The sequence below is a fragment of the Lupinus angustifolius genome, chromosome LG01, assembly GCF_001865875.1.
Source record: "Lupinus angustifolius cultivar Tanjil chromosome LG01, LupAngTanjil_v1.0, whole genome shotgun sequence".
In the NCBI taxonomy this organism is placed as follows: Eukaryota; Viridiplantae; Streptophyta; class Magnoliopsida; order Fabales; family Fabaceae; genus Lupinus; species Lupinus angustifolius.
This window is the reverse complement of record NC_032009.1, coordinates 33,795,893-33,812,240: the sequence shown is the minus strand read 5'-3', so window position 1 is coordinate 33,812,240 and position 16,348 is coordinate 33,795,893. Positions and strand designations below refer to the sequence as shown.

The following is a 16,348-nucleotide window of genomic DNA, read 5'->3' as shown; positions in this document are numbered from 1 at the left end:
CTCAATCTCAAATTCTCTTCTCGAATCTTCCAGAACCTTCCAATGGCCCGTACAAAGCAAACCGCTCGCAAATCCACCGGAGGAAAGGCTCCAAGGAAGCAACTCGCCACCAAAGCTGCTCGGAAATCAGCTCCGGCCACCGGCGGAGTAAAGAAGCCTCACAGATTCAGACCTGGAACAGTTGCATTGAGAGAAATCAGGAAGTATCAGAAGAGCACTGAGCTTCTTATTCGAAAACTTCCATTCCAGCGTTTGGTTCGTGAAATTGCTCAAGATTTTAAGACGGATCTGAGATTTCAAAGCAGTGCTGTTTCTGCACTTCAAGAAGCTGCTGAGGCTTACCTTGTTGGACTGTTTGAGGATACGAATCTATGTGCTATTCATGCTAAAAGGGTTACTATTATGCCCAAGGATATTCAACTTGCTAGGAGAATTAGGGGAGAAAGGGCTTAGGGTTTTATTTCAATTTCAAAATTGATGATTTAGTGTTTTGGTTATCTCAACTATGTAGTTTCGATGTGTTAATGTTAGATGTTAGTGTTTAATGTTTGAATTCTGGATTATTCACGTGATGACTATAATATAAAGCGAAAGTACCTAAACGTTGTTGTCTTTTGATGGTGATTTGTTGCCGTTTTAAGGATTTTATTTCTGATTTCATAGAAGCACTTGAATTCAACTCTGTATCGAACGTATTCTCAAACAGAGAATTTATAGTTCTTGAATAAATATTATATATTAAATATCGAATATAATAAATGTTTATATTGATTTTTTAATCGTGAATCATAATTTAGTATGATGTATTCTTCTGCTTGTATAATGCATTGTTCGTAGAGTCACATAAATTTAGCTATGTAGGATGCCGGTATACAAATTGGATTTGAAAATATCTAGTATTAACTGGAAATCATTACTTCAAATTCACCAATCCTCTTATGCGAACTATCTTAGGGATCAAAGCCTAACTTTCTGGTGAACTCGATCTAGTTGAGCAATCCTTTGTCAGTGCAATATTGATTAATCTCAATCTGATGTAGGAATAATCCTGTCATTATGAGATGATTCTATTCTTCTAAGTGACCAAAGCAAAAAAATAGAAATGAAATTCTTTATTTTAATTTGTATTTGTTATTTTAGAATATTATTTTATCAAAATTATTTTAATTTCTCCTCCAAATAAGAAATTTGGCACCCGAAATTTTTGTTAGATTGGGCCTAAACAGAGGATTGCAAATCTTTGTCACACATGTGCATTCACAGAACCCAATGGAACGATTAGTAGATTTGCATATGGTTGGATTTGAGAGATCACCACACAAATAGTGAGTCACACGAGCTCCTGATTAGGGGAATCAGTTGAGGCTAACCCTGTTTTGCTGTTCCAAATGGGTCAAAATTATAATGCCAAAGGAGAATCAAAATCATAGGAGAGAGAGAGAGAGGACAAAGGGTCTAGTTTCAATTTTAATTGTACTACTTTACTGCTTTACTGTTAGTTTCCATGTGTTCATAATGAATGTTTAATTGTAACTAAAATACCTTGGATCAAATATGTATGCAGTTTATTTGAGTAGAAGATGAAGACCCTAATGAGTTTCTAGAGTTGCTTGAAAAATAGAACACGATCTGGATATCATTACTTCAAATTCTTCAAACCTTAATGTGTGTTATGGGACCTAAGTGCAGCCATTTTAAAACATTTTGGTGAACTGAAAGGGATCCAAGGCATAAAAGGGAAAACCCCACTGCTTCAAATCTTCCATGGTTAATGAGAAAAAGTGAGAGGCAAAGCAAGGTGAGGAGAATAAAGGAGGGACTCTGCTGATTTTGATGTGAAATAAAGAAGGGAATTTCAAAAAATTCCATTTATTTGGCTGTCATTGCTATCCATTATTTTGTGATTGAAAACCCAATTAAGATGATTGAGAATTTTCACAATCCTTTGATGAAATAATTTAAGTACTCTGAACTTTTTTGGTAATAGGATTGTGAAAATTCTCTATCATATGCATATGTTTATATTGGTATTATACATCTCTTTCATCAACAACCAAGCCTTTTATTCCACTCTGATGCGATCATTTCACCGCTCAAAATAATAATGTTTTTCGGCACACAATCAATGGATTGGGAGGAACAAAAAACTTGAGCAAGTTATTACTCTCTTAACAAAAGTACATAGAGCCCTCAATTGGGGGTTACGATAACCATCTTAGGCATGTTTGCCATCGTACAAAAACGGGATAAAGTAAACCTCAATCAACCCTCTTCAGACAAAGATGATAGAACATGAATAAATTTAACCTAAACTTTCCACTAAATCTTTTCATCCTGATTCAAATGCTATGCGCAATTTCTCGCTTCATTAGTTGTACAAACTCCCTGAATGCTGCAAATATGAACGAATTACATTAGTATTTACTCATCAAAATTAAAGCAAAACATAAAAAACCTATGAAGTTAGTTGAAATGAAGACACCCTATGTTATTCTAGAAAACCAATCCTGTTTTTCAACCTAAATTTTTTCAAGATTGTGGAATATCGTTATTTCACAGACACGGAAGTTAGAATTGTCGTACCGTAATCAGAATCATGAGGCCCTGGGGATGCTTCAGGATGGTATTGAAGAGACATTATCCGTTGAGCAGGGAAAGCAAGACCAGCACAACTTCCATCATTAAGATTAATATGAGTAACCTCCACTCCTTCTGGCAGCGTAGCAGGGTCAACTGCGTAGTTGTGGTTCTGCCAATTTACATAAAAAACTCCAAGATTATTAAGGAGCCATATCAAACAATTACAATAATGAAGCATAATCTCTCTATTTGCATAAATAGATTATTCCGTACGGCTTTCTATGTCATGGCAAGATAAAAGATCAAGCCAAACAATCTTTTTTTAATTACATTCATTTCACATGATTAGTGCAGAAAAAAGTAAAGAAGTTCATTCCATCACATACCTGAGCACTGATTTCAACATGGCCAGTTCGAAGGTTACGGACGGGATGATTTCCTCCATGGTGACCAAATTTCATCTTAAAGGTCTTGCCTCCTAAAGCCTGTCCTAGCAATTGATGGCCCATGCAAATTCCAAAAACAGGTACCTTTCCCAGAATATTCTTTACCGTCTCAACGGCATAAGGGACAGCCGATGGATCACCAGGACCGTTGCTGAAAAGTACACCATCTGGATTCAGCTTCAAAGTTTCCGATGCTGGCCATGTAGATGGCACAACAGTGATTTTACAGCCATAAGATGCCAGGCGCCTTAGTATATTATGTTTGATTCCAAAATCATAAGCAACAATCTAGAATTCATTCACCAGCATGAAGTATAAATTAAGTTGCTCAATAATAAGCAAAAAGGAAAGAGGCAATACCGACAACAAACTGCATATACTTACGTGAAAATTATCCCCAGGTCCTTTAGAATTGAATTCCCAATCTTGCTTTGTTTTGTCAACCCATTCATGTGGAGACTTACATGATACTCCACTTATAAGATCAATACCTGAAAAAATGAAATAGGAATCATGTACTTCCACTTTAAGAATGGTCTGCAAAACTATGAAGGCTCATATATCCATACCAACAATGTCCCATGAACGAGACAATTGAAGTAGTTCCCCATCAGATTTCGAGTTGTCAGTGCTCAGGACACCCACAAGACTGCCATCTTGACGCAATCTGCGAGTGATAGCACGTGTATCGACATCATCTGTCACATCATAAAGTACCATCGAAGTTTAAATTAAAACTAAAGAAATAAAGAGAGTAAGGATATTATCAAAATAACATAAGTAGAGTCATAAATTACTTACAAATTCCCATGATATTCCTTTCTGCTAAGTAATCACCTAGTGTTTCCGCGCATCTCCAGTTTGAGGTACTGAATAAATACATATTGCAATGATATAGGGAAGTGAGTGGACTAAAAAATTCAACTAACGAATCATTTCCAGAGCATGAGAGTAGAACCTGATACTCAGACTTCTAATTACTAGACCAGCAAGGAAGCACTGTGTCGATTCCTCATCATCTGGCAGGCATTACATCAAACGTTTTCAAGTGACTTACAAGAACAAAGGATTCAATAGACTTATAGTGCGTTTGGTTCTATGTTTAAAAGCCCCCAAACACACATTTGGAGGAAGCTACATAGTGTAGCTTTCAAGTTAACGTGGGTTATGAACATGATTTCAAACAAGCTCTTAGAAGTTAGAATAGAAATACTTACCAAAATTTATACCGGTATTACCGATATGTGGATTTGTCATTAGCACAAACTGCCCAGCATAACTGGGATCTGTTAGAATTTCTTGATACCTGCAGTGCACACAAGTAACGAAGTAAACATGCAGATGTCAATTATTTACATGACTGCATGCCATCACTAAGATTGAATCTTTAAGATTTATAATTCATATTACCCAGTCAACGATGTATTAAAAACTACTTCCCCAACTTGTGTTCCGGAAGCACCAAATGACTTTGCTTTCCATATTGATCCATCTGCTAGAACAAGTCTAGCGTCTGAAGTTTTCCATGGCCTTTCTCCATTGCCTATTTTTAAAGCAAAAAGAATTGCATCAATGTCATCAAGCACCGGCTAAAAATAAGGAATGTGTTTTGTTCCTAACGAGACCAAGGAGGATTAATACCAAGCTAATAACAGTCGTCAGCCAACCAAACTGATGCTCAATCGACTTCTTTATTATTTTACAACTCAATGATCTAAAACCTTAATCAGGTAGAGACATGATAAAAGGGTGGCCTAATGCACGTGAAAGGTTCAAACATGATAAGATTATACAACACCTAAAAACATGTTTTATTTCAAATTAAAGTATAAACTAGCAAACAGAACAGAACATGTTTACATCAAAGAGACAAAAAGAAAACAATTGTAAAGGACACCAAATGCATCAAAAGCGGGGTCGAAAGTTCTGTTTCAGATTATGAAAACACAAGCATTGAAATATTTACCTACAAAACAAGCTTAACCCCATTGCAAAGAATATAGAACCAACTATCCAATTCATTCAAAGTTAAAACTCAATAATTCTTTGATCATGTAAAGATTAAAAAACCTCCCATTAGAAAATTTCATGGGTGCCCATGAATTAGTATGGTAGAATTTCCAAGAGTTGTGATAGCAAACAACAAATGTGAAAGGAGAAACAATTAAAGTGGTGCCCCAGCATGCAAATAACGAAAAAGGTTAAATTTTTGGCGCATAAACATGATTTTTTATTATAAAGAAAATGATAATGGTTGGAGATAGTGTTACCAGCAGAACATGTGAGAGTAAAAACGCGAACTTTGGGAGAAATGGGTCGCGAGTTGGAACCGAAACGGTTCGAAAAGTCATTCAGAGTCAGAGAGAAACCGAAAGCTTTTGTCGCCATTGCTTGTTCTGTATGGCTGCAACTCTTAACAAGACGGCACCGTATTAGATTCAGAAATCTGAATAACCTTACTTGCTTCGTTTAGCTCTGCTTTACCTAGGTTTTTTTTTTCGCCAACAGTTTGGGTTATTTTTTATTAACAATAAATATGATCTTACAATGTATTAAAAGTAGTTATTGGTTATATAATTATTTCTTTTAAATTTAATGTTTAAATAGGATCTAATAATTTATATGAACTATTGTCATTTTTTAATGTATTGATTGTTCTTATTTGAGTTACTTTATTATTTATGATAGTAGTATATCCCCATTTGTTTATCTTTCTCATTTAAAAAAGAGGTTTTCAAAATGTAATCAATTAGTTTTTGTATTTATTTTATATATTATTTTTCTGTATATGATAAGTAATTGTTTTATGCTATATACTTGAATTGGAGCTAGTAGGACCAATCCTACCTATTTACATGGTACCACCCAATTATGATCGACCTGAATAAGGTAGTGTCTCATCGAGTCTAGGTTTAGATTTAAAAATTAGACTCTGTCAATATTTAGGATCAGATATGGATCAAACATGATCTATCCCGATCATCCTTTGATCACTTACTTATCATATCTCTCTATCAAATATGTACATATTAATGACACTTTTTTTTGTCAAAATTATCATTGATTCTCTAATTTTTCATCATATATGTGATTAATAATATATACATATATCTGATACAATCATTATTTAGGATAAGATTAACTTCAGGTCTATGACCAAACCCATGTTAAAAAAGTGACTCAACCAACATTTAAAGTCGAGTAGGTACAATACTTAACCCTTTCCTTAGTCCAGCCCATGCCCAACCCTCACTTGAATTTATTAGTACTAAATAATAAATACTGAAAATAAACTTCTAAACATTTGAGAAGTAAAAACAATATTAATCGAATTCCAGCCAGGAGGAAAATATTGACGGATATAGTATTAACTCCTGGTGCGGAGAGAGGTCATTTTCACTTTGTTCGTTTTGTCAATTCTTTTGGATAATTGTGTAACTTTATTTATTCTTTTTCTTATATGTTTCTATCTATGAAAAGGGTAATTCGAATTCCACTTTGAGTGGTTCAGGATTCTCGGTAATTGATATTTTGGCTGATGAGAGAGAAAAACATGAAGAATTACCGAACAGTTTGTATTTAGAGATTAATATATCATCAATAGTTTATTAATTATCTCTACATATATATTTTCATATAATTTTTTTTATCAAAATAGGTGCTACTCCACTAACGACACGACCCCTTGTCCTCTCGCACAAATGCCCAAAACAGCTTGGGCTTGGCGTTGTTACCAAAATTCAAGTAAATTTTTTTATTCTCCTTTTTAACTAATTATAAACCTTTTTCTATTTTTAATTTGGTTTTCATATTTTAATTATCTAGAAATTTCAATTCATAGTTTCATAAATTATGTGCTTTTTTTGTACCAAAAAGAGAAAATAAAAAATGGGCATTCGGAGTTTGCTCTTTTAATCAACGGTTACTCTGTTTTGCTTGTGTTTATTTTGTAAACTTGCAAGTTGCAACCTTTGTAGTTTGCTAGAATTTTGAATGAGTTATAACACAAGTGGGTTGGATTGTTTCATGGCTCATATGGGTTCTCTCTCTCTTTAGTGGAAGATGCGTGCATTATAGAGGTGGGGCTAAGTGGAATAATGGGCAACATGGGGACAAGAAACTTTCACTAATTATATTGTTGATATATCTATATCTATACTATTAATTTATATCTATACTATTAATAAAGCCAAAACAAGTGGTAACCACCATGCATGACAGAATTTTAATATTCCATTTTTATCCTTTTTAACCTCTCTCCTTAATAACTAATAAAAACTTCCCCACAATACTAATATCTAATAATCATATAATGATTTTCATCTTCTTAAATCAACATTTTTCTTTAAGTTTATATATTGCAATAAGAATGCGGGTCGACGTGTACAAAGTGCCGGTCGACACACTAGTTATGTATAAAGAATATAAATATTAACAAATAAAATAAATAAAAATGGAAGATTAAAATTAAAATTGTTTGTAAGGTGGCTAAAAAGTGAAAACGTATTAAGAAAAAAAATCAAAAGACAAAGTAATGAGATTTTAGTACATGTTCTGCGTCTAAAAAACGCAAGGAACTGAAAGAGTGGAGCCAAATATTTGTTGTATTCGTTCCATTTATAAAGTGAAATATTAATCCACAAAAAATAAAGTGAATACCAGAAGAAGAGCGTAGAAGAAAAAGAAGAGAGATGGGAGTGACAAAGGAGAAAGTTGAATCTTCCCTAGAAGCAAAACTAAACCCTTCCCATATCGTAACTCACTCCTTTCTTTCACACTCTTCTTATTTTCGTTTTTTTATTACTTTAATTTGATATGCACTTCCTTGTTAATTTGAATTGCGTTTTGTATGTCTGTGTTATTATATTGTATTATTAGGTATTAAGATTAACACATATTTGTTTTGTTCAATTACATTACTCAATAATGAATCATAGGTTTATTAGGTGGAAATAGGTTGAATTTTTCAAATAATTGGTGTCAAACTCAGATTGATAGGAGTTTAGGAGTACATTTATGTTTTTGCTTTACTGATATGATATTTTTTTTTTGGACATTTCTAATAATCTCGAGCCTTATTCCGATTTTAGTATTTTTAATTTCTGGAATTTTAGCTCCGGGGTTTTCTCTCTCATTCCCTTACTTTGTTTAAATAAGAATTATTTTAGCAGTTTTAGACTTCTGAATTGGTGACATAAATTCACTTCTCCTACTAGGCTTATCTGATTTCTCATGTGTTTTGATTGTTTTAGAATTCACACTTCATGATGCTTCTACTTATTGTTTGATATTTAGATAAAATTGGAGTTACTCAATCTAAACAACTCGTGTTCTTTACTGTGCTGATTGTTGTCTATGAAAATGACTATCAGAAATGTATATAACAATTCAGAATTTCCTTTGATACTACACGTGAATTTTGTCGTGGCCTTTAATTTAGTATTGGATTTTGAAGTTTTCACACTAGTCCAATCTAGTTTAATATGTTCAAATTTTTTATTTTGGTCACCATTGTGGTTTGCTTCATTATAAATCTTTCATTTTGCACTACGCAGTTATTTTTTCTCTTACCAGAAAAGATGATGGCAAAAACTTATCTTTCTAATTGTGTTCTTATTTTTTTGTACTCATGTTTCAGGAAGTAGTTGACACATCTGGAGGGTAAGTTTTTTTATTTGTTTTCTTTACTTCATTCCCCCTCAAGAATACTACTTTATAACATTGTTACTGTTCCTTTTGTATATCCTAATCTTTTAAGATTCATGTTTCTATTAGGTGCGGTGCAAGTTTCGTAGTTGAGATTGTGTCTGAACAATTTGAAGGCAAAAGGCTATTGGAGAGGCATAGAATGGTGAATGCTGCTTTAGAAGAGGAAATGAAAGAGATTCATGCACTCTCAATAAAGAAAGCTGTAACCCCAGAGCAGTGGAAACAACAGCAAGAATCCAATCTATCGAATTCGGCTGCCTAGAGCTTTTCGGTTATGTTAGTTATAAATAAGAATCCATAATTCTGTTGCTGACCATGTTTGTGGATTCTAGTTCTGTGTATTTATACTGCTACTGAAATTATAACTGTACTACAGAATTTCTGACTCTAAGTGAGTTACATTATCTGATCATAGTCGAACACCCTTTACATAGGAGATTCTAAACGATCTATACTTTTCTTGATACTGTTAACTTGTGGACATTTAACATGGCTCGATACTAATGATTCTTCTGTTCTCTTTCCTCCTTAAAATTCTTCTGTAAAGCATTTAAACCATTATTTTTTTCAACAAATGGCTTAGGTATTCCTTAGAAAGAATAAAAAAAAACTGCTGTAGTCATGAAAGTTGGGAATTTCTTTTGGAGGTAATAAGTGCCAAAAATACCTAATTTTCATACACTTTTTATGCTACTTATGCTTGGATAAATTGAGAAAACCAATTTAATTCAACAATTTTTGGATAAAATATCACAATCTTGTATATATGCTTTGTATATTTCTTTTGTACTGTATTTTGTAGGATTTAGGTAGAAAAGAGAAGAATTTATCAAAAGCATACAAAGTGCACAAAATAGGTCATAATGCTCAACACATAAGCATGACACATCAAATATTGACCTATGTGGAGTCAACATGAAGCTGCTCACTAAGCAGCTTTGCTTGGACTAAACCCACGCCCAACGTGACCTGGACACCAACCTGACATGGTCAGACTAAAATTACACGTTTACAGCCAACCTGACACGGTCAGAACACAAGTCAGGCACAAGCGAACCTACTCAAGCAGACAACTTAGTGGAGCACCTGGACCGCCCAACGTGAAACCATACACCTGACCAGGTTAGCAAGCACCAGACCACATCACCACCAGCACGGTCAGAGCTGCTCAAGCAGACAGCTCAACGGTGCCACATAGGCGCTTAGTGGCATGTACCCAACAATTTGGTCAAGTTGACTTAGCCACCAAGTAACCATGACATCATGCATGACCTCACTCCAAGTAGCCTCCATAGGCTTTTCAGAGGTAGCTCACAATAGCTGAGCCAAGTAGCCCACCATAACTTCAGTGAGTCAGCTCAAGCAGGTCATTAAACTGCTTGGCCAAGTGACCAAACCCATGCTGAAGGGTTTGGTCAGCAACTTGGCAGTGGAAACAAGGAGCTCAGCAGGGTCCAGGAAGACCTATAAAAAGGATGCACCTCAAAGGAAAAATGAGATTCCGTTTTTCATTCTAACAATCACTCCTACATTCATACACTTGAACCGAAATCTTCTCTTCTTCTTCTTCTTGTAATTTTCTTGGAGAATTTCCACTCCAAAGTAGTTTAGGTAAGTGTAGTTTCTAGTTTTTCTTTCTTAATTCAAGATGAGAAAGTAGATGGCAAATGAGATGCAAAAACATAATTTTGTAATCTCATTTAGGACAAAAAACATCTCATCCATGGATAGATGGCTCATGCTCCTACAATTTGACTTTGATTATGGTGTAATTTCTTCTCTTTAATTTATCATCTTTTGAAATCAATGCATTCAAGTTATTACTTTTGGGTTAAGTTTTGATTCTTTATGAAGTTCTTAATGCGGTTTTAGCATGATCACATAAAACTTGATTTAAAGATCCAAAATGCTTCTTCTTAAAGTGTTGACAAGTGAACTAAAAAGTATAACCTACACCTTAGTTCACTTGCCATATCAAACATCTATTTTAAGCAACTTATGTTCAAGGCTAAATAAAGTTAATAGAGCCTGAAGTAGGCTGTGACAACCTGCTCCGGCGTGTGGTACTTAACTATTATTTAGTGTATTGTATAAGGTTTGAAAATCATCTTATCATTCCAGGACACTAAATGAAGGATTTGGAAATGATGTATGAAATTAACCAAAGGTATAACACATAACTTGTAATGTTTTCAAAATCAATTAAGTGTAGAAACAAATCCATATTTCCAACCAATTTCCTCCTCAATAATTTGTGCATAATAGTTGATTTATGTTTATGTTTACTTGTCAATATTTCTTAAACAAAATCAACTAAAAAGATGTTTAAACATTATTAGTAATATAACATGTTTATAATAATATTCTATTAAGCATTTCCTTGTGGTTCGACATAACCCTATACTATACTACAACTAAAGCTTGAAAGAGATGCAAATGTAAAATAGTAAAGTGTTAACTTATAAATTTTATTTGTTGACAAAGAAAGAAACCTTTTTTATTTGTTGACAAAAAAGAAACCTTGAATCAAAGTGCAATTTAATTCATAAATTGTATTTTTGTGAAAATGAAAAAATACACAGTTATAATGAGTGATCTAACTACTAACTTTTACTTTTAGTCATTTACATTTCCGCAACTAACTATTTATTGCTTTATTTACTCTTTATACCAACCCCGTTGAGAGAAATGATACAATTAACTTCTAACTTTATTCTCTTGTCATTTTATTATTCTTTGATACAACATTTTATAAGAACTGGTATGCTTAATTTAATAAAATGAGACCGACCTTTATGGTATGGTTAAAAGGAACCCGAAAAGGGAGTAAATAAATAAAGTCGCTAACTAATTAAATATCATTCATTATCAATTGTATTAATTTGCTAAATTCATACCATTAAATCGGCGTTGGAATTTATTCCAACAAAACCGAGATGGTATGAAATTGTTAATAATTCAATAAAGTTAAGTTGTCGATGAAATGAAATATTCTTGAAACTATTATATCAGCGTTGGAATTTATTCCAACAAAGTCGAAATGGCGAGCAAAAAATAAACCAAGTAAATAAATAAGAATAAGAAAATTGACTAAAAATAAATAGCAAATAACATCACGGAAAAGAACTCTTTCAACAAATTGACGTCGCTGCCGGAAAATTGCTAAATAATAGAATTTATTATTTGTTATGCTATATTATTAATAATTTATCACAAAAATCTTTTTCACTTTTGTACAAATTAATTAATAATTTATTAACCACTAACCTTCTTTATGAAAAAAACAAAAAACTTTCCTTTGGTGCATGAATTGCAGGAACAAACATGTTGAATTTTATTTCGATCCAGAACTCGAAAAAACTTTAAGGAAGAAAAAGATAGCCCAAAGGAAAACCAAGAAGAATTTAGAATCAATGACCAATATTCAGCAAACCAATGAAGAATCAAGGGCAGGAAACGAGTCGGACACTGGAGGATTTGATAGTTTTACGCCAAGGAACATGACTAGAATTGGGAGACCATCCGGGACCCAAGAGACACTAGAAATGAAGTACGGACTAGTACAACTCATGTATGCCAATCCGCTTGCCGGTCTGGAACATGAAGTTCCATACAACCACCTCACGAAATTCTATGAGTTGATTGGAACTGCTGGTGTGTTTGAAACAGAAGAGGAAAACATTTTCATGAGGCTTTTCCTGTTAATTCTAATCGGGAAAGCTAAGGAATAGTTTCTAGATCTCCTTCTGCACATTCATAATGACTGGAATCTGGTGGAGGAGAAATTCATGGGCAGACACTTTCCACAAGGAAAGTTTATGGACCTAAAAACAACAATATCCACCTTTGTTCAACTTGTTGGAGAAAGTCTTTGCGAATCCTAGGATAGATTCAAATTTATGCTCAGGAAGTGCCAAAATCATGAATTTGATGTGCAAAATCAAATCCATAATTTCATCAATGGTTTGCAACAACAACACAAGTGGATTCTAAAACCCTACGACTGGCAGACAACTCTTGACCAAACCACCATAACAAGCCATAAATATAATTGAATCCATGGCAATGAATGACCAGAAAAGTCAGCACTAAAGAGGACCACCACCAAGGAGAGGTGAAGTTCTTGAATTAAGCTCAACGAATGTAATGTTGGCTCAACATAAACTGCTTCAACAACAACTTGTTGAAGTGACCCAAAAGCTTAATGATTTACATCGACAAGTACGAGAATCTTCAAAGAAGCAAGTTTATAGTTGTAATCATTGTGTTGATAATCACGAGGAGGGCCATTGTCAACATGAGGAGGTCCATTTTGTGGGCAATCCTCCAAGGCAGATCTTTCAGAATAATTACCCTCAGGGGTAATAATCAATTTCAAAGAAATCAGCCTTGGAGACAAGAAAATCCTCAAAAACCATCAGCTCAATTCTACCCGAGGAACAATCAGTACCAACACCCAACCTAAGACAAAAGTGTTAAACTGGAGGACACTTTGAATCAGTTCATGCAAATGACAATGTCCAACCAGAAAAATACTGATGTCTCTCTCAGGAATATGGAAATTCAAATAGGGCAACTAGCCAAACAATTAGCTGAAAATCAGAAATCAACATTTTCAGCTAATACTGAAGTTAATCCAAGAGAGCATTGTAATTTGATGGGTGAGTCAAGCTCAACATGGTAGTAGAAAGAAGGTGGTAAAAATCTGGTTTAATAGGTAACAATGTAACATACATCAAGCTAATGACGTTAAAATAACGCTGACTGGGAGGCAACCTAATACATTTTGAATTTATATAATATATTTTTCTTCTATATATTTAAAAAATTTTATGACAAAATGAAGAACCATTTTTATAAGCTAAATTAAATTGTTTTTCTTTTTAAACTTCTTTAAGTTTTAGTAAAATAAATTAGAACTTTTTCAAAAGAAAGGTGAAAAAATATAAATGGGTTATTGGGCCAAGTCAATTTTTGTAAAAATTCAAAAACGGCCCAAATCAAGGTCGATTCATGGTCATGGTTCAACCAAACTCGATCAAACATTGAAGTCTAAACAACCGTCTAATGGGGGTTACCATGCGCTCAACGCAGGCCTTACACGAGCCATGTGCCTAGGGGACAAAAATCCCACCAAAAGGGGATTCTCTCTTATCCTCATAAATGACACTTTTGATCAAGAAATTTCCCCACTCTATTTAAACCCCTCAATGTTTTGATTTGAAAGCACCAAAATATTTTCTAAATTCTTCAAAACACAAAAACTTTCACTTTCCCTAAAAAACTCTCTCAAGTTCTTCATCCATCGTGTAAGTTCTTCTTCCTCTAATTTCTGAAGCTTCTTGTTTGGGAAATTTTTAGAAACACATAATCTTTTTAGAAAACCTAACACAAAAGGTTTCAAAAAGTCACAATTTTGTTGAGATGTGTATGTTTATTAATTTCAAACGTGAATAGATGTGTTTTGTCATGATTAAACAAAAAAAAACCTTGATATGTCTCATATGATAGAAATTAAGATCATGAATACTTGAAAATAATTTTTGAACTTTCTATCTTATTGTTTTTGATTGAACCAAACATCTTCAAACCAACATACCTTTCAAAAAATTGTGAAAATGGATTGTGTAGAAAGAAGGGTTATTTTGGTACAAGTACAATAATTTCAAAATGGTTCAACCAAAAAGAAATGAAATATGTTGAAAACATGAGTAAAATTTCAAAAGTCATGAATTTCTTTGCAAAATTTTTTCAATCAACACTTTGAAATCTCATGTTGACCAAATGCTAAAAATAAAAATAGGCATAAAACTTGTTCAAAAATCACCAACAAAGAAAGCATCATTGAATAACCAAACTTGACTAAATTTGTTTTGAAACTTGTGCGCTTTTGACAAAAGCATCACATATTTTTACCTTGTGAAAACATGAAGGAATTCGGCCATATATGAAATATTCTCAAAGTAAAAATGTCTAATTAAAGTGCATGCTTTAATGAGCTTCAAATCTTGATGTTTATGACTAACTCCTTAGTTTGGAATTTTTTTTTTGGAATTATCAATTTTGTAGGAGTTCATCAAGAAGAGGAAAAGAAATATCTCATGAAGAAAAGAGCACCAAGTTTGTGTCAAAAGAGGCCAAAACAAGTTCAAAGGCATCACTCTCAAAAGCGCAACAAATTTTAGAGAAGATTGTCAATGTGGATGAAGAGGAGTTTGGAGGCTTCACTTTCATAGTGGAGAAGTACGGTTGGAAAACGATTGCTCAACCCAAAAAGATGTTTTCAGTGGACGTGGTGAAACAATTTTATGCCAACTCCATTATTTCAAGTGAAGCAAGGATGAACCAGTACACATGAATGAATGAGATCCAAGTCTATTATGACAAGTATATGATAAGTGATTACTTGGGCAACCCATGGAACCCATCACCATCAGATGATCATGATTTATGCAACTTTCAACTGAAGCTAAGTGATGCATATTCAGGGGAGGGTGAAGGACATGATAAAGCCTATGTCCGAAGAAGCTTGTGGTTGGAAGCCTTGGAGCTAAATCAAAGTGTGCCAGTCTTCAGATTTTGCATGACCCAAATGTCACAAATTTGGGTCATTTTTGTGCTATCCAACATATGGCATTCCTCACATGTCTCAAATTTTCCAATCCCCAAGGCAAAGCTCATCAGTTCCATATATGATGAAGACTTCATCGACATTGCTACAGTCATATTGGATGTTATTCATGATTGCATCACGAGAGGAGTTATTTCAATGATTCTGCCTTCATTAATCACCGACCTTTGCAAGTATCAACTTGTACCTGGGCTATACAAGGAGGTAACGACATTGAAGACAAAAATCAATGCATCATATATCAACACTTACTGCAAGGAGAAAAGTATCTCACAAGCTCGGGCCGAGCTTAATAAAAAAATTGGCAACTTGGGCCAAGAACAAACTACTCATGAGAGGACAATGACTTCCAAGATAGATGCCATCATACAAGAGCAACACATGCAGAATCTACAACAAAAGGCCTGCTATCGAGGGATCAAAGGGATCTACAAGAGCTTACATAACATCGTTGGAAAAAGATCCACTTTCAAAGGAGGATCCTATGAGGAGTTTGTGGCCAAAACTAAGTGGCCCAATGGAAGATCACAAGATCCAAGTGAGGAAGAGGATGAAGATTGAGAAAGCTCATTCTGGTTTTCTCCTTTTCCTTACATGCAATTTCAAGTTCATTTTCCTTATTTTATTTTGAATATTTAGTATTATTGCTACTATATTTTAAGTTGCTACTATATTAAATAATTTGTATGTTTAATTAAATTTGTGTTTAACTATTATGTTATTTTTTAGAAAATTTCATATGCATCAAACATCTCCTTTAAACCAAATTTTCAATTGGCTTGAGGACAAACCATCATTTAAAGAGGGGGAACATGATTTAATGCATATGAATTTTTTAAAGAAAGTTAATAGTATATATATAAGATTGTATAGTTATTTAAAAAGTAATTTGATTGTCCTTAAAACTCAATTTTTTTTTTCAAAAACTGAAATCAAAGTGGCTGAAAGAAAAAATTGTGGCATGATTACATGATTTAAAATG

At 33.7% G+C, this 16,348-nt stretch overlaps 3 protein-coding genes across 3 annotated transcripts; 2 read left to right on the top strand and 1 right to left on the bottom strand.

Moving 5' to 3' along the window:
* On the top strand, window positions 1–554 carry LOC109361644 (histone H3.2). The gene has a single exon (XM_019607163.1). It carries the CDS (start codon window positions 43–45, stop codon window positions 451–453), a length of 411 nt encoding a protein of 136 aa, XP_019462708.1. The 5' UTR covers window positions 1–42; the 3' UTR covers window positions 454–554.
* On the bottom strand, window positions 2,127–5,539 carry LOC109361616 (carbamoyl-phosphate synthase small chain, chloroplastic-like). Its single transcript, XM_019607129.1, has 10 exons — window positions 5,297–5,539; window positions 4,437–4,569; window positions 4,244–4,332; window positions 3,985–4,045; window positions 3,828–3,895; window positions 3,596–3,724; window positions 3,411–3,517; window positions 2,967–3,314; window positions 2,584–2,749; window positions 2,127–2,392 (listed from the first exon to the last, which is right to left on the bottom strand). Exons 1-10 carry the CDS (start codon window positions 5,412–5,414, stop codon window positions 2,340–2,342), a joined length of 1,272 nt encoding a protein of 423 aa, XP_019462674.1. The 5' UTR covers window positions 5,415–5,539; the 3' UTR covers window positions 2,127–2,339.
* Window positions 7,634–9,171, top strand: LOC109361652 (protein BOLA2-like). Its single transcript, XM_019607174.1, has 3 exons — window positions 7,634–7,780; window positions 8,665–8,687; window positions 8,802–9,171. The coding sequence occupies exons 1-3, from the start codon at window positions 7,718–7,720 to the stop codon at window positions 8,995–8,997; spliced, it is 282 nt and encodes a 93-aa protein (XP_019462719.1). The 5' UTR covers window positions 7,634–7,717; the 3' UTR covers window positions 8,998–9,171.

What these genes read in the sequence shown, in the direction of transcription:
- LOC109361644 (XM_019607163.1), top strand. Translation starts at nt 43, where the DNA reads ATGGCCCGTACAAAGCAAACCGCTCGCAAATCCACCGGAGGAAAGGCT.
- LOC109361616 (XM_019607129.1), bottom strand. Translation starts at nt 5,414, where the DNA reads ATGGCGACAAAAGCTTTCGGTTTCTCTCTGACTCTGAATGACTTTTCG. An exon ending in TTTAATACATCGTTGACTGG is followed by an intron (nt 4,333 to 4,436) that starts GTAATATGAATT and finishes TGTGCACTGCAG; the next exon opens with GTATCAAGAAATTCTAACAG. An exon ending in ATTAGAAGTCTGAGTATCAG is followed by an intron (nt 3,896 to 3,984) that starts GTTCTACTCTCA and finishes GTATTTATTCAG; the next exon opens with TACCTCAAACTGGAGATGCG.
- LOC109361652 (XM_019607174.1), top strand. Translation starts at nt 7,718, where the DNA reads ATGGGAGTGACAAAGGAGAAAGTTGAATCTTCCCTAGAAGCAAAACTA. An exon ending in AACTAAACCCTTCCCATATC is followed by an intron (nt 7,781 to 8,664) that starts GTAACTCACTCC and finishes CTCATGTTTCAG; the next exon opens with GAAGTAGTTGACACATCTGG. An exon ending in GTAGTTGACACATCTGGAGG is followed by an intron (nt 8,688 to 8,801) that starts GTAAGTTTTTTT and finishes TGTTTCTATTAG; the next exon opens with GTGCGGTGCAAGTTTCGTAG.